The sequence below is a fragment of the Gymnoscopelus braueri genome (assembly GCF_963280865.1).
Source record: "Gymnoscopelus braueri genome assembly, contig: SCAFFOLD_83, whole genome shotgun sequence".
Classification (NCBI taxonomy): Eukaryota; Metazoa; Chordata; class Actinopteri; order Myctophiformes; family Myctophidae; genus Gymnoscopelus; species Gymnoscopelus braueri.
Genome location: NW_027660741.1, coordinates 151,310 through 170,028, shown reverse-complemented (window position 1 = coordinate 170,028; position 18,719 = coordinate 151,310). Strand labels below are relative to the sequence as shown.

At 44.5% G+C, this 18,719-nt stretch overlaps 1 protein-coding gene across 1 annotated transcript in view; it reads right to left on the bottom strand.

Annotated features, from left to right (window-relative positions):
* The window catches only part of LOC308081226 (uncharacterized protein), a gene marked incomplete at its 3' end in the record, with an annotated part of 65,600 nt that overhangs the window by 22,966 nt on the left and 23,915 nt on the right, over positions 1 to 18,719 (bottom strand). Inside the window, exons 6-9 of the mRNA XM_080457615.1 lie at positions 12,153 to 12,260; positions 6,485 to 6,583; positions 5,406 to 5,471; positions 4,175 to 4,282 (exon numbers count right to left, since the gene is read on the bottom strand). Of these exons, the coding sequence (XP_080313741.1) occupies positions 4,175 to 4,282; positions 5,406 to 5,471; positions 6,485 to 6,583; positions 12,153 to 12,260 (381 nt within the window). The remainder of the gene's footprint in view (positions 1 to 4,174; positions 4,283 to 5,405; positions 5,472 to 6,484; positions 6,584 to 12,152; positions 12,261 to 18,719) is intronic.

Below are 18,719 nucleotides of genomic sequence, written 5' to 3'. Positions count from 1 at the left end.
CTCTGTCTCCTTCTTTGTGTTCTTGTTAGTTGTCCAGGAGACAGAGTGGAGCTGGGACCCACACCTTCCACCATCACTTCAGCAACACTGTTGAAAGATTCATTTCAATCAAATGTGTGTTTTTATCCATTTAGACTTAACCTTGAACCTTGAAATGCAGTCCCAGTTAAAGATGGATATCATTGTTCAAACAGTGACACAATAATGTCTAGACTGAATCCTCGGGTGTGTTTTCATTCACAGAGCTTCACACAGGCAGCTAGGAAGCAGTTCACAATGTAAGACACTTTGAAAACGTTTTGGGCCTTGACACGATTTATGGTCTAATGTTGGGGCCGTGTCCATCTCCAATTTTGCTAGTTAGGCGGTATATAATCTCTCAAGAACAGATTCTGCACTGCGTTGGAATCTGTCGGGGAGGTTCGTCATAACGTGTGCGCATTGGCTACAAGTGGGCGTGCCTTCAGATCAGGAAGCAGGCCGTGCTTTACCCAATCAAATGTAGTGGGCGGGATTCACATGTCTGTCGATCTTTCCCCCTCGAAACAAACCCAAACTAATTTAACAATAGCGTCCGCGGAGCAGACAAAACCACGGAAAGATATTCACATTTTAACTTACTCTTTCATCATAGAAACAAGTGGGCTTATAACCAAAACGATCCATGTTCTCTGGGAGAAGTGGTGTTAGTGTTCCGTGTAGAAATATTGTTAGTGGGAATGAAAACATAGTGGCACCCACCGGAAGTGAAAGCTGAAGGCAGACCTAAACCCCGGTTTCCTTTGCGCACGTGTGCTACGTCGACTTCCTCCCAGAGCCAACAGACATAGAACAAACAGCAGAGGTCGCTGTTTTTCATTTTCAGTTGGATCTGGGTTCCCAGATTGGGCGGTATATAATGTTGGAACAAAAATAGCCAGAGAATGGGAGCAGCAGGAGCGGTATTGCAGTCGCTGTACCGCACTGTGGTGACGAAAAGAGAGCTGAGCCAGAAGACAAAGCTCTCGGTCTACCGAGCAATCTTCGTTCCTACTCTCACCTCATGGTCATGAAATGTGGGTCATGACCCAAAGAATAAGGTCGCGGATACAAGCGTCCGAAATGAGTTTTGTCAGACGGGTGGCTGGCCTCTCCCTTAGAGATAGGGTGAGAAGTTCATCTCCCTTAGAGATAGGGTGAGAAGTTCATCTCCCTTAGAGATAGGGTGAGAAGTTCATCTCCCTTAGAGATAGGGTGAGATGTTCATCTCCCTTAGAGATAGGGTGAGAAGTTCATCTCCCTTAGAGATAGGGTGAGAAGTTCATCTCCCTTAGAGACAGGGTGAGAAGTTCATCTCCCTTAGAGACAGGGTGAGAAGTTCGGTCACCCGGGAGACACTCGGAGTAGTCACTGCTCCTTCGCTTGGAAAGGAGCCAGCTTAGGTGGTTCGGGCATCTAGTACGGATGCCTTCCGAGCGTCTCCCTAGGAAGGTCCTCGCTGCACGTCCCACTGGGAGGAGACCCCCTGGCAGACCAAGGACCAGATGAGGGGAATACATCTCCACACTGGCCTTGGAACGCCTCGGGATCCCCCAGGAGGAAGTGGCTGATGTTGTTCAGGAGAGAAAAGTCTGGAGCTCTCTGTTGGAACTGCTGGCCCGCGACCCGACTCCGGATAAGCGGTTGAAGATGGATGGATGGATGGAAAAATAGCAGATCTACAAGCTCACAACACTTCATATCCTGACGTGTTGTGAGCTTGTAGATGAGCTATTTTTTTAAATTGGACAAATGATTCAAATCTTCTCTTATGGGGGTCCCTGGCAGAAACTATTTTCAGATGGGGGTCTGTGGACAAATACATATCAGTGTGAGGGTCTATAGATTAATACATATCAGTGTGAGGGTCTATAGATTAATACATATCAGTGTGAGGGTCTATAGATTAATACATATCAGTGTGGGGGTCTATAGATAAATACATATCAGTGTGGGGGTCTATAGATTAATACATATCAGTGTGGGGGTCTATAGATTAATACATATCAGTGTGAGGGTCTATAGATTAATACATATCAGTGTGGGGGTCTATAGATTAATACATATCAGTGTGAGGGTCTATAGATTAATACATATCAGTGTGGGGGTCTATAGATTAATACATATCAGTGTGGGGGTCCTTGACATGATCATGATTTAAAACACTGGTCTAACTCACATTATTTTACAAATAATAATAATAATAATAATAAACTTTATTTGTATAGCACCTTTCATGACATGAAATGCAGCTCAAAGTGCTTTACAGAGCAACAATACAATTACAGTTACAACCAATTTAACAAAAAAGCAAAAAAATAAAGAAAAGAAAAGAAAAGCAAAAGCATAAAACAACATTAAAATAGGCAATACAGTGAGGACTTAAAACAACTACCAAAGAATCAGCTAAAAGCAAGAGTGAAGAAATAGGTCTTGAGCTGTGCTTTAAAGCTATCCACAGAGACCTGTCTTAGGTGTAATGGTGCTTTAAAGCTATCCACAGAGGCCTGTCTTAGGTGTAATGGTGCTTTAAAGCTATCCACAGAGGCCTGTCTTAGGTGTAATGGTGCTTTAAAGCTATCCACAGAGGCTGCCTGTCTTAGGTGTAATGGTGCTTTAAAGCTGTCCACAGAGGCCTGTCTTAGGTGTAATGGTGCGTTAAAGCTATCCACAGAGGCCTGTCTTAGGTGTAATGGTGCTTTAAAGCTATCCACAGAGGCCTGTCTTAGGTGTAATGGTGCTTTAAAGCTATCCACAGAGGCCTGTCTTAGGTGTAATGGTGCTTTAAAGCTATCCACAGAGGCCTGTCTTAGGTGTAATGGTGCTTTAAAGCTATCCACAGAGGCTGCCTGTCTTAGGTGTAATGGGAGTTTATTCCACACTGTCGGTCCGTAGAATGCTGCTTCACCGTATTTTTTATAAGTCAGTGTAGGCACCTCGAGCAGGTCAGCACTTGAAGACCTGAGGGGCCGGTTTGGAACATATCTCTCTAGGCAGTCATAGAGGTACAGTAGGAAGGTGCCGACCATTTAGAGCTTTATAAACTATTAAAAGTGACATTGTTGAGAGTAATGTGTTAATAAGTAACGCGTTACTGTAACTCCATACAATGATTATTATCGTCCAGCGATGTGCTCTCACTCTGACCTCAGAACAGTAAACATTTAGAATGACAGCGACATGACCCGCCTTACTCTGTCTCTGATTGCTTTAGTTTTAGTTAGTTGTACGAACGCTTGTTTTCTATTGTTGTATTGTTTATTGAATCTTGTTTAGTCGATACACTTATTTGTTTTAGCTCCTGCTCATTTGATTTCGCTATTTTGTCTCATCTGTTTAAGGAATTAGGTAGCTGATATATTGCACTTTTACCTTAGCACTAGGTATACTCTTGGTTGCTTGTTTTTGCAGAAAATGCACTAAAGACTTCTGGTGATTAGTAGTTTTCGTTCCCTACCTATGTTGAATACACTTATTGTAAGTCGCTTTGGATAAAAGCGTCTGCTAAATGACTGTAATGTAATGTAATGTAATGTTGGTTTACACATGAGGAGTGATGATTGGTTGAGGTAGTGTGAAATATCATGGTAAGCCAATCTAATTCAGAGTTGACCATGTTACCATGTAAACAATTATTGTGGACCCCCACCCTTTCATTCCTCCATGTAAACCATTATTGTGGACCCCCACCCTTTCATTCCTCCATGTAAACCATTATTGTGGACCCCCACCCTTTCATTCCTCCATGTAAACCATTATTGTGGACCCCCACCCTTTCATTCCTCCATGTAAACCATTATTGTGGACCCCCACCCTTCCATTCCTCCTCCATGTACACAATCAGTAAACCTCACAGTACATTCCTGATGGAAACTCCTTAATCTAACATGAATTAAAGTTTACAGTTTCTTACTTTGTCTGGGAGTCTGGTTCATTGTGTTCTGGAGACTCTGGTGTCTGTCTCTGGTCGTCACTTCTGGAATCATAACAATCACACAACACTCTGTTTCTGACTCATATATTACTGATGAACAATCCTCACACACACACACACACACACACACACACACACACACACACACACACACACACACACACACACACACACACACACACACACACACACGTTGCCATGGGTACAATTTGTTGTTCTGACCTTTCGGTTGCATGTCTTCTTCTCAGTCTCCTTCTCTGTGTTCTTGTTAGTTGTCCAGGAGACAGAGTGGAGCTGGGACCCACACCTTCCACCATCACTTCAGCAACACTGTTGAAACATTCATTTCAATCAAATGTGTGTTTTTATCCATTTAGACTTAACCTTGAACCTTGAAATGCAGTCCCAGTTAAAGATGGATATCATTGTTCAGACAGTGACACAATGTCTAGAATGAATCCTCGGGTGTGTTTTCATTCACAGAACTTCAAACAGACAGCTAGGACGACATTCACAATGTAAGACACACTTTGAAAACATTTTGGGCCTTGACACGATTTATGGTATAACGTTGGGGCCTTATAGCCTGGTTCCAGACTAATCTGCCATTGCAAAAAATAAATTGCCTGTGGCAGATTAGCAGTGATATTAGTCTGGCCAAGCCAGGCTAGGGGCCGCGTTCATCTCCAATGTTACTAGTTAGGCGTATACAATCTGGGAACCCATCGCCAAATAAAAAGGAAAAACAGCGCCCTCTGCTGTTTTTTACTCTTTCACTGGGCTCTGGGGGGGGCTATACGGTGGACCTGTGCGCAAGGAAACCAGGGTTTTTGGTCTGCCTTCAGCCTTCCACTTCCGGTGGTGCGACTATGTTTTCATTCCCACTGACAATATTTCTCCACGGAACACTAACACCAATTTCTCCCAAAGAACATGGATGGTTCTGGTTATAAGGCCACTTGTTTCTATGATGAAAGAACAATTTAAAATGTTACTAACTTTCCGTGATCTTGTCGGCTTCGAGGACGCTATTGTTAAATGAGTTTCGGCTTGTTTCTAGTGGGGAAGGAATGGCACACACGTAAATCCCGCCCACTACATTTGATTGGGTAAAGCGCGGCCTGCTTCCTGATCTGATAGCACGCCCACTTGAAACCAATGCGCACGGGTTGTCAACGCGGCTACCGACACATTCAAACGCAGAGCAGAATCTGTTCTTGAGAGATTAGGCAGTATATAATGTGGGAACAAAGTAAGGCTCAACACACAGAGGGGTTGTGTTTAATCTCTGGATATGGTGTTTTAACCATAACATGAGTTAAAACAGATTGGTCTAACTAACTCATCAGAATGTCGCCCTTAATTCCCTTTCAGAACAACAAGGCTTCATAGAGTACATTTCTGATTAAAACAAATATTGCACTAACATGAATTAAAGTTTATAGTTTCTTACTGTGTCTGGGAGTCTGGTTCATTGGTGTGTTCTGGAGACTCTGGTGTCTGTCTCTGGTCGTCACTTCTGGAATCATATCAATCACACAACACTCTGTTTCTGACTCATATATTACTGATGAAAACTCCTTAATAACATGAACTAACATTAAAGTTTAAAGTGATTTTACTCTGTCTGAGGGGCTGGTTCATTACTGAATGTTTTAGAATGTCAAAACCAGTCACTCTTCTAGTACTCCGTCTACTGGCTCATATATTTAGTCATAAGCTTCACAAAATGTTATTTATCTTTTGACTAAAATATAAAACAATGACACTGCAGTCGACACACAACTCTAATATATTAGGATCCTCTCACACTGTGTTCTACAGCAAGAGTTCTCAAACCTTTGTTATACCACGACCCCATTTTATGGGTGAAATGTTTGGGCGACCCGACACTTTATTTGTAGTGCAATTTCAAAGTGGAAATAAAGAATATCGTAAAATAAAAGCATACATTTCCCTTTATAATCCCATTAGAATCTCAATGCTTTATTATTTTATACAATATATAATTATATAGACTTCATAATAGGACTGGTTGTTAAAGATGTATATATAATTATATACTATATAAAATATTTGAATATATTTGAATATTAAAAATAATAAATCTCAATGCTTTATTATTTTTAATATTCAAATATATTTGAATATATTATATAATATATCATTATATAAAATAATTTGTAGTTCTACAATAATAAAAACTTCTAACCACACTTCCGAGAAAAAGACACACCTCGCCGAGTAACCTGGCCAGTGGCCATCGACGTTGGCCCTGCAGTTTGTCCTCTTACGTTGAATATAAACTCCACTAGTAGAAACAGTGATCTTACTTTAGTATTGATATAATCATTACATTACATTACAGTCATTTAGCAGACGCTTTTATCCAAAGCGACTTACAATAAGTGCATTCAACATAGGTAGGGAACGAAACTACTAATCACCAGAAGTCTGAAGTGCATTTCCTGCAAAAACTCATTCATCACAGTATACTTCACAGTAGACTTCCAGTAGAAACGGTGATGTTACCTTGAGTCTGGTGGTTTGTCTTCATTGTTGGCTGCTGGAGACTCTGTTCCCTCCTCCACTCTGTCCCCAGAGACACTCATCTTCTGGTCTTTAACACATCTATGATGCACAGCAGAGAAGACACACATAAGACAAACTGTGTCAGTGGAAGGGCTTTGATCAACAACTTTGATCTCTATCAGCCTGTAACATGTAACCTGGCAACCCGTTTGGAGTTTAAAGACAGCTATAAGGCAGAGCAGAGCGACAACAGATATAAGCTAGGACACACACACACACACACACACACACACACACACACACACACACACACACACACACACACACACACACACACACACACACACACACACACACACACACACACACACACACACACACACACACACACACACACACACCCTCATGTTCTGTTTTAATTGTGATGTTTGATGTGAGGATTGACATCATCATCATTTCATACAGTAATGTGAGGTTGTGCCGTCACTCAAATGTAGGTGGGGCACTGAAACAGCAGCACGCATGCAAGAACGTTTTTTTGTTTAAGCAGAAAAAACATGGCTCTCGGCTCAATGGTGACAACTACAGTGTATAAATAATGTACTTACTATTGGTGAGTTCATTAATGTAGTTTGTTTTACAAGTTAGATTATGTCGTGACTCGTGACGTCCAGGGTACAGTAGCAGTCCCTCCAATTGCCGAGTATATTCACAGTTTGGTAGACACTAGTAGCTCTTGCGGTGATGTCATGTTTCTTTATTCAACTCTATCTTATGCTTATCCAACAAAAGGTGCAAACGTGTGGCATTAATAACAAAATGGGTCGCGACTCGCGAGTTTCACTACTCGCGATGGAGTGAAGTTGATCTTGTATTCATAGCCTGCTGTTAGTATACTCCAGTAAAGTAAGAAATACCTCAGAATTGTACAGTACTTGAGTAAATGTACTTAGTTACTTTCACTGATAGGCATCTTAGCCTTGTAACGACCGGACCGAAGGATGGACATATACTGTGGTGTGTTGTTGTTGAACATAGGAAATGATTGTTCAAGCGTGTCCTATCTGACTTATTCCAAGTTAAATTAACTGAATTAATAGGTTCGCCAAGTTTCTTTTCAACCAGAGCAGAGTAGCAGCAGCGATGCTTGTTGTGCTATGCTCCGTAGTAGAATGGTGTTGTACCGAAAATAGCAGATCTACAAGCTCACAACGCGTCCATCCGTGAGGCAATGTGCAGTTGTAGATCTGCCATTCCTGGTACAGCTGCTCTGGGTTTAGACCAATCAGAACGCACTCTCCCTTTCACAGCCTGTCTATTAGTTAACCCTTTACTCGTTGAGGGTTTTCAAGGCTGCAACACAGCATTTTAATGATAAATGCTCGTTTGTATTGGATGAAAAAAATATGATGTTTCACCGACGAATAATCGAATATTCGACTACTTTAAGGTCGAATAAGTCGAATGCTAAAAATCACTATTCGTGAATGCCCTAGTGTGTGTGTGTGTGTGTGTATGTTTGTGTGTGTGTCTGGTGGGGTTATGTTGCCCTCTGTACCAACTTCCAAGACATCACAGACACATACTGACCACCTGTCCTCTGTACCAAAACATCACAGACACATACTGACCACCTGCCCACTGACCACCTGTCCTCTGTACCAAAACATCACAGACACATACTGACCACCTGCCCACTGACCACCTGTCCACTGTACCAAGACATCACAGACACATACTGACCACCTGCCCACTGACCACCTGTCCACTGTACCAAGACATCACATACTGACCACCTGTCCACTGTACCAAGACATCACATACTGACCACCTGTCCACTGTACCAAGACATCACATACTGACCACCTGTCTACTGTACCAAGACATCACATACTGACCACCTGTCCACTGTACCAAGACATCACATACTGACCACCTGTCCACTGTACCAAGACATCACATACTGACCACCTGTCTACTGTACCAAGACATCACATACTGACCACCTGTCCACTGTACCAAGACATCACATACTGACCACCTGTCCACTGTACCAAGACATCACATACTGACCACCTGTCCACTGTACCAAGACATCACAGACACATACTGACCACAGATCACAATCACCCAAAGAGAGTGTTAAAACATGACTAATGACTAAAGACTCCATATCTGCTGGATGAAGTACAACAATGTGCAAACACAGCAGCAAGATGTGTGAGGCGAGCTGTAAAATAAATAAAATAAAACTACCTTAAACTCAACTAATACGTGTGTGTGGGGGGGGGGGGGGGTGCGTGTGCAGGGGTTGACACTAGCGGTTGCCTGACTGCCCGTAGCAGGTAAAGAACACTTGCGGGCAGGTGGAGTTCGACCGGGCAAGTGTGCGTTTGAGTAGAGACACAACCATCTTTATAAACACATCAGATTTCAGTCTAAACACCTGAACGTGGACAGAGCGCTCTGTGCTCTCCACACACACACACACACACACACACACACACACACACACACACACACACACACACACACACACACACACACACACACACACACACACACACACACACACACACACACACAGTGTTGTTTCAATGTCAGATCATTCAAGCCGTCTCAGTCCGTGAAGCAGACACACTCTGTATATTTAAGACTAGATTAAAAACCTTTCTTTATGATAACCTATGATAACATGAACCTGGACTGGCTTGCTAATAATTCTTCCCGGCTGAAGCGGCTATGTTTAGATTTAAACCTTTGTCAGCTTATCCAGCATACTACCAGACCAAACATAAATAACCCCTCTAGATCGACCTTGATAGACCTAGCTCTAACTAACAGATCAGCCAAATACCCTTATAGCGGGGTCTTTGCTCAAGGTGTCAGTGACCATTCCCCCATAGTCTGTGTTAGAGTTGCTAAAGCTGATAAAATCAAGGGGCGGATGATTATTAAACGTAATTTAAAAGTTTTTAATTAAAGGGTTTTTTACATGATTTATTTAATTCTGATTTAGACAGGGTCATTTCAACTCAAGACCCTGACCTAGCTCTTAATCTATTTCTTACTATTTTTAATGCTGTTACTGAGAAACATGCCCCCTATAAACATTTTAAAGTAACAAATCGATCAAGTCCCTGGTTTTCAGCGGATCTCAAAGAGGCTCTCCGCCACAGAGATGTGGCCTGGTCAAAGGCCAGAAGTTCTGGGGAACCAGCAGACTGGTTATCTTTTAGATTACTGCGAAATAAAGGTATCGGTATGGTCAGAAAGGCTAAATCTGATTTTTATTTATCTAGTTTCACCAAGACACAAGGTAATGCGGCTAGTTTCTGGAAGGTTGTAAAATCACTAAAAGCTAGGCCTGCCTCTATCCTATCGCAGATTAGCAGTGAAAGTAGGGTTGTTCTAAATAAATTAGGTATTTGTGATGCTTTTAACAATCATTTTATATTATCTGGCCATCTATTTGACAGGCAGTCTGTCAGTCAAGCGCCATCAGAACACGTTCACAAACACACATTAGATATACCAGTCCACGTAAGAGCAGTGAACATGGAAAAACTGTATTCATGCATTATGCTCCACACAAATGGAACAAACTTCAGGACTCTCTGAAACTGGTGCGATTGGTCTCAATAGAGACATTCAGGGTGCTTCTTGAGGACACACTACATAGAGACATTCAGGGTGCTTCTTGAGGACACACTACATAGAGACATTCAGGGTGCTTCTTGAGGACACACTACATAGAGACATTCAGGGTGCTTCTTGAGGACACACTACATAGAGACATTCAGGGTGCTTCTTGAGGACACACTACATAGTGACTGCACCTGTTTCATGTAACACTGTTTATTTGCATCTGATTTTTAAATCTCTGTGTTGTTATCCATGTCCTCACTGTATTGTCTGATTCACCGCCTCTTGCGATTAGTTTAATGTTGTTTTATGCTTCTGCTTTTCTTTTTTGCTTTATTGTCAAAGTTGTGACATTGTAATGTGATTCAAATGTTTGTGATCAGGGCGTCCTTGAAAAAGAGAGCTTGCTCTCAATGGGTTTCCCTGAATAAATAAAGGAAAAAGAAAGAAAGATAAAGCCTATAGCCGAAGTGTATAGATGTAGACAGATGCCAGGTGATTGTTGACCTACATTGTGAATTTTAATTGTATAGTGTTTCTCAGTACTCAGTCACCCTATAGTCATCCTCTCTCCCCTCTCCCTCCCCACCCCCCCTCTCTCCTCTCTCCTCTCGTCCTCTCTCTTCTCGTCCTCCCTTTTGGTTGTGTGGGTTTGTGTCCCACTGGTACAATTGTAATACACTGTACGGATTCACGCTCTAGTAAGACCTGCCACTAATTCTACACCCGGGGACCCGCTCCCCGGAGTTTCTTTTATCTCCCACGTCGCAGTTCCATGGACTGTCACTACGGACCCCCAGCTGCAGATCAAGACTGTGGACCGGGCCTCTCCATGGAGCACGACCGTGGATTCCTACTACATTACACTATACCACTACACTATACTGTATATTATCTTAACATTCTTATATTATACCATTATATACTGCATACACATTAGTGCTGTACGATATTATATTATCATATACTATCTTACACTATTATATTTGCTACTATTGTTATTGTTACTACTTGCACTGTATCTCTTTCTGTCTCTCCTCTTTCTGTCTCTCCCTCTCTCTCTCTTCTTTCCCCCGACACGGTCGAGGCAGAAGGCCGCCACCCTAGAGCCTAGGGTCTGCCTGACGTTTCTTCCAGTTAAGAGGGAGTTTTTCGTTGCCACTGTCGCAAAATGTGTTGCTCAGGGTGGGATTGTCGGGTCTCTGCTCTACATGTGAAGTGTCTTGAGACAACTTGTTGTGATTTGACACTTTAATAAAATTGAATTGAATTGAATTGAAGCCTTCTTTCCCAGTGTCACTGTGCGAGGCAGAGAGGTGTAGGACCCAAGCACAGACAGTGAGGCGGAGGCAGAACGGTTCAGATTCAAGGGCTTTATAGTGCTTGCCAACGTGTTGTCACCACGGGGGGGGGGGGGGGCATAGTGGCTGCAGACATACTGGAGGGGGTCAATGTTAAGTCAACCTGTTTATACCCCACCAAGATGTCCGCGCTACCAAATGACACTTCGTTGACGCCCCCTTCAGGATTTTTTGGTACGCACTATAAAACAGAGCATGGCCAAAACACTAGGAAACTAACAGTGGGAAGTAAAGCTCTAGGATACAGACAGACACTAGGAATAAGGACTGAACACAGTGACTGCATTCAACGAACCAACAGTGAACTGAAGACACAAGGGCATATGAATAGACACAGGCTTACTAGACACAGGTGAACTCAACAGACAATCAACACTGGGATAGGCTGGGGGAACAACAGGACACAGGTGATTGGCTGGCGGACACGCACGCACGCACGCACGCACGCACGCACGCACGCACGCACGCACGCACGCACGCACGCACGCACGCACGCACGCACACACACACACACACACACACACACACACACACACACACACACACACACACACACACACACACACACACACACACACACACACACACACACACACACACACACACACACACACACACACACACACACACACACACACTCTCTCTCTCTTTGTTGTTCTGACCTTTCGGTTGCATGTCTTCTTCTCAGTCTCCTTCTCTGTGTTCTTGTTAGTTGTCCAGGAGACTGAGTGGAGCTGGGACCCACACCTTCCACCATCACTTCAGCAACACTGTTGAAAGATTCATTTGAATCAAATGTGTGTTTTTATCCATTTAGACTTAACCTTGAACCTTGAAATGCAGTCGAGGTTAAAGATGGATATCAGTGTTCAAACAGTGACACAATAATGTCTAGAACGAATCCTCGGATGTGTTTTCATTCAAAATCGATGAAGGGGCGGTCCCTTTTTTTCAAGCTACTTGGCAGGTGATTGAATGGGACCGTCTGTCTATCACCGTCTATCAACCAATCACGTAATAATGAAAACTAGAAAAAGTGCTCCTCGGAGCACAGGTCTCCGCCAGGTCAGGTAGGTTATTGTCTCCTGGTGGCGCTATAATAGGCCAATGTGGAAAGGGTGCCATTTCTTCTTAGGCCTTGCACGGAAAACGGACACTGCATTCATGATTTGAGGCATTTTGCTAAATTAGACCTGCTGGTGGCGCTATAACAGGCCAATGTTAAAAGGGTGGCATTTGTTCCTCAACATAGTGTGAATGTGCGTGAAAAGTGTGATCGCAATCGGACGCTGCGTTCATGATTTGCCCCATTTTGCTCAAAACAAGCCACTACTGCAACTTTAGATGTCAGTCTTAGCCAATCAGGATGGAATATGAAACATCAAACACATCCGTCTTGATCACATGACTATAGAGATCATGTGTACCGATGTGTGTGAAATGTGGATAAATTGGAAGGAGTAATATTAAAAAAAGTGTTTTACATAAGTCGCCTCCTGGTGGCGCTATAAAAGGCAGATGTGAAAAATGCAGGGCAAAGGTTTTTCCTTGACCTCTAGAGAGTGCGCATACAAAGTTTTACACATATCGGTGCAGTTATAGGTAAAGACACAAATCGGCCTGTAATAGCGCCACCAATGCCATTAGGCATTTCTTCCTCTGCCTAATGTGAATATGCGTGCAAAATCTCACGGAAATTGCATGCTGTGTTCATGATTTGAGGCATTTTGTTCGAAACGGAGCACTCCTGCAAACTTTGGAAGCCATTTTTAGCCAATCAGGACGGGATATGAAAAATCTGAAAGACCCGTTTCGTTTAATGACTATAGAGATACTGTGTACCGATTTGCGGGATTTTTGAACAAAATCTGTAGGAGTACTGCCAAAAAATATGTTTTGCACAAATCGGCCTCCTGGTGGCGCTATAAAAGGCCCATGTGAAAATTTTTGGGCAGAGGTTCTGCTGTGGCATCCAGGGAGTGTGTGTGCACAGTTTCGCTGCAATCAAGCCAACGGTGCCGGAGATTAGCTGTACACAGACAGAATGACACACACACACACACACGCGCGGACGGACGGCAAAACATACTCTCTCGACATGCCTTTCGGCCTGGCGGAGACAATAAGCTATCATGCCTTAATGTCACTGCGGAGGCACAGACGCACCTCCAGTGTCCGTGCGGTATTAATTTATAATACTGTAGGCTACTGTATATTGATCACATGAGCGCCACACACAATAGCCTAATAAATCTTACCATCTGATGAGGAAACTAGTGGATGAAAGCTGTGTCCAGAAGATCCATTCCGACGTAGGACAGTGATATTAATCCAAAATTAAAAGATTTAATCAATAAGTAATCAATAAGCTCTGGTCCATAATCGGAGCGTTCCACTTGTATGCTGTGGATCATCATCTTTTTACCTCGATAAAGGTGAGCAATGTTCATTAGAAAAGGCTTATATAATATCCTTTCCACGTTTTATTAGCTTTTATTTGGTCGGGGGGTTAAACTTGTAAACTTCTTTATTCTCATTAAACATGAGAGCATTTATTACATGATCCATCGTGCGATCGAGGGACGACGTCTGCACCAGTATTGCCAGATGTTGTGAGAGAAATAAGCAACCAGATCTAGAAAAATATGCCCAAAAGAAGCAACTATGGCACTAGGCCATTATGAGCACTTTAATTAAACCTATATACAGTATACATGGAAAATAGCCGATCTACAAGCCAATCTACAAGCAAATTGAAAATAGATGATCTACAAGCTCACAATGCTTTGCGATGCAACGTGTTGTGAGCTTGTAGATCAGCTATTTTCAAAACAAATCTTGAAATAAAATGTGGAATATTTGGAATGTTTTTTTAACATTCTAACAACACAAATCTGGTACGGGGCTCCAGCTGGCACCAAACATTTTCAGATGGGGCTTATAGGGACAAATTAGCCTACATATTAATTTGGGGGTCCATAGCCTCCGAAACCCATGCCTTTTTTTTTTGTTTCAAAAGAAAAAAAGTCTGGGAGAACCTTGCAGGAACGATGGTCTTAGGACCTTGTTATCTCCTAACCAATCAGAGTGCAGAGGGGCGTCGCTCTAAATTTGGTGACGTCAGCGTGCTCCGTGCACAGACCGGGGGGGGGGGGGGGGGGGGGGGGGGGAGGGGAGGGGAGGCGGGGACATAGATTGGTGAAGCAATAGGAAGCGGCGCAGGAATCCACCGCCTGGGTTTGGATCCGCCCTACAAGACCATCGATTGGGCTCGTTCTTTCAGTCTAGGGGGTCCATGACATGAAAATATTTGAGAACCACTGGTTACAATCATTTAAACATTGTGAAGCAAGCCCAAATAAGCAACTACACTTTAGAAACAAGCCCAAAGAACTGCACCCCGCAACTACCAATATTTACAAGCAACTTCACAAAAGCATAAGCCCAAATTCGCTTATAATAAGCGGATATGGCAACACTTTTCACTACGGTGAAGTTGAAGTTGGATATTTCATTTCCTGTTGCCTTTTATGGTGTATAAAGGGGAGTGGAACAGTGCAAATGAACTTCTCAGGAACGCGCTTGACGTTTTATTTCATTTCAAGTGAACCTGTAACCATGTGACAACTACCCTCGGATCAGGAGCATTATACCAAATTAATCTCTCCTGTGGGTGCGACGACACCCTATAAGTGCGTCACACACCCACACACTCTCCCTCTTTCTTCCTCCTGGTCGGTAAGAGCTTATACCAGCTTGTGATTGACTTTGATTCCTCACGGTGCTGGATGTCTACTCTGGGCTGCCTTGTATGTGGCTCCACCCCTTGGCGTGCCGTGAGGTTGTCTCATCGTCTGTATTGTTTGTTTGAACTCACATGCCAGTTTGTTGGTAAGTGAGTAACATTTCCTCCTGCTAGCATAGCCTACTAGCAGCACTCCACAGCACTGGAGTAGGCTTGTGTTAGCCTAGCTCTGCTGTTTAATTAATTGCATTTTTATGGCACTTTTCTAAGTACTCAAACTTACTCAAAGCGCTTTACAATGGTTCATTCATTCATACATTTGTGTAATTGTTTATACTGTCAGCTGACAGTTGTTTTCTTGTCATAACGCAGCAATTTAGTCCGCCCTTGAATTGGGCTTGGATGTTACATTGCTGCATGTGTGTTTCTTATTTAACTCTCCAGATTATTCAGTGAGAGGCGTATTGGATTTCCCTGCCATATGGAGTTTCAGGGAAGTGATGAGCGGGACAATGGCCCAGAACATGGTGTGCCACCTGGCCAGGGTCTGGTTCCTCCCAGCTCGGATCCTCCGGCTGTAGGGAGGAAGGCGAGTAGGAAGCGTAAGCGGACTGAACAGGACCGCGTCTATGACCTAAGAGTAGACCTCATGCAGAGGCACTTGGAGGATATGCGTAAGACCATTAAATGTATGGCTGCACAACAGCGCCGCCTTCTGGATCGGCCACACGGCTTCTCCATCAAGGCTTCCAGATCCTGATGCTGTTTCTATTGTTACCTCAGGTAACCTGGATAAGACCGACAGCTCTGGCTCCGGCTCCTCTGGGGAGGTGGATGTTGATGAGGAGGTTGAGGCTGGTGCCACCTTCCAGCAGGATCCGGGTGATCCTGTGTTGGGTGATTTCTCCATAGTGGCACTGCTCTCACGGCAGCAGTAGCTGCTGGCGTGCCTCCTCCACGTTCTCCGCCAAGGGCCTCTGTGCTGGACTGGAACCCTAGGAACCGGGGACAGGCCCCTCTCCCGGTGTATTGTGATTTTGTCAAGCACCTGCAAAAGGTCTTGGGCACGGCCCAGGGAGGCTGCTGCACCCCGTTCTACACTCAGCACCCTGCATGGTGCTGCAGAGCACGGGCTAGATGGCATAGCCAGAGTGGGCCCTACTTTTGCTCTGTTGGCTGGGGCTCCAGCCACAGGCAATAGGGCTGCCCGTAGCCCAAATGAGAAATGCCGGTCCACTGATGGGTTGGTGCTGAAGGCTTATCAGTCTACAGCCATGGCCTCTAGACTGGCGAACACAAATACACTCCTACTTGTGTACCTGGAGGCTCTGATACATGATCTGGGGTCCAAGGACCCAGCTGACCTCCTACCAGAACAGAACTGAAAAAGGTTGTTGACACTGTGATCCAGGGTGCTCACACTCAAGCCACGGTTCTTGGCATTCCTTGGCACGACTGACCATGGCCCGACGTCAGATGTGGCTGAGCCAGTCTAACCTGGCAGATGCAGACCAAACTGCTGTCATGGAGGCCTCGATAACTCCTGGGGAGGTGTTTGGGCCTGCAGCAGAGGCTGTGCTGGATGAGTCCCAGAAGGTCAGGCAGCGCACTCAGTCCATACACCAGCCTGAGCGGTTGAGGCCGGTGGCTCGGGAGCCTCCAGAAAGGCAAGGGGGCTTGGAGCGCACCACAGGGGGATCTGCCAAGCCCCGCCAGCACCCCTTACGGTGCGAGTTGACTGGCGCCAGCTTTTTCCAGTGCCGACCTCAGCGCTTGGCGTCAGTGTACCTCTTGTCCGTGGATGATCGGTAGCCTACTCTGGAGTTTTGGAGACAAAGGTAAGGGACCAATCTCGTTCTTCCGCTCTGGTCAATGAGGTTATCTGCCTTGCTGAGGGAAGGTGCAACAGGGCTTCTCTCTCCAGGAGAAATGAGACAGGGGTTTTATTCCAGCTACTTCCTTGTCCCCAAGCGGACCGGAGGCTTTCGCACAATTCTGGATTTGAGGTAACCTCAAGGTGCTTCCCTTTCGAATGCTCTGGTTGAGAACTTTGTTTCAAGCCATAAGGGCAGGCGATTGGTTCACAACAGTGGACCTTCATGATGCTTATTTTCACATTCCAATCAGGCCGGCTCACAGGCAATTTCTCAGGTTTGCCTTTCAGGGGAGGGCTTTTGAATACAACATCCTCCCTTTCGGTCTGTCCCTGTCACCCCGAACGTTTACGAAATACGGGGATACTGCGCTGATCCCTCTGCGGTGGGGGGGGCATTTGAGTGTTCAACTATCTCGATGACTGGCTAGTGTGTGCACTATCAGAGAGCCTGGCACAGAGCCACACAGAGGTTGTGTTGGCATGTCTGGTTTTGCTCAGGCTCCTGCATTCCTGCATCTGAATGAAGGTGCAGGAAGGAGCAGTGTAGTCCCGGCCCAGTCAGTTGAGTATTTTGGATTTCTATATTCTGTCACCATGAAAGCATGCCTGACACAGAAAAGGGAAGGTGACAATCAGGAAATGCATCACAAACTGCATGTCACACAGGTCGTTGTCTGTGAGTTTTAGAGGCTGTTGGGCCTCTTTGCAGCAGCTGCCCAGGCTGTGCCACTGGGCCTGTTGCACACGCGCCCGGTCCAATATTGGTTTGGACGCCACAAGTTATGTCTGACGCCACAAGTTATGTTGGCCTCCTGCACAGCAGGGGTAGCATGTAAACCTCCTTGGGATAGAGGCGGTTTGCTGGCTCTGAGACGCTTCCTCCCAGTTGTGTCTGGGAAGCAAGTCATGATAAGGACAGACAACACAACCGTGGTGTCTTGCATCAACCACCAGGGTGGGCTGAGGTCCCCATCTCTGCATGCAAGAGTGCACCAGTTGCTCCTGTGGGCACAGTCCCTGAGAGATTTCTATCTTCCTGGACCCCGGAATGTAACGGCAAATCTGCTGTCACAGGGAGGTCCCCAACCTGGCGAGTGGCGCTTGCACCCCCAGGTAGAGAACCAGATATGGTTTAACTTTGGTCAGGCTCTTAGAACCAAAGGTTTCTGGACATTCAACACGTTCACAAAAACACATTAGATATACCAGTCCACGTAAGAAAAGTGAACAAGGAAAGACTGCCTTCATGTATTATGCTCCACACAAATGGAACAAACTTCAGGACTCTCTGAAACTGGAGCGATTGGTCTCAATAGAGACATTTAGGGTACTTCTCGAGGACACATTTCATAGTAACTGCACCTGTTTCATGTAACACTGTTTATTTGCATCTGTGATGATTGTAATATGATTCAAATGTTTGTTATTGTTTTTCATTATGTATGTATTTTATATGTGTTATATGCTGTTATCAGGGCGTCCCTGAAAAAGAGAGCTTGCTCTCAGTGGGCTCCCCTGAATAAATAAAGGAAAAAGAAAGAAAGAAAGGCAGAAGTAGACCTCTTTGCCACGGAGGAGAACACTCACTGTCCTCTCTGGTCGTCAATG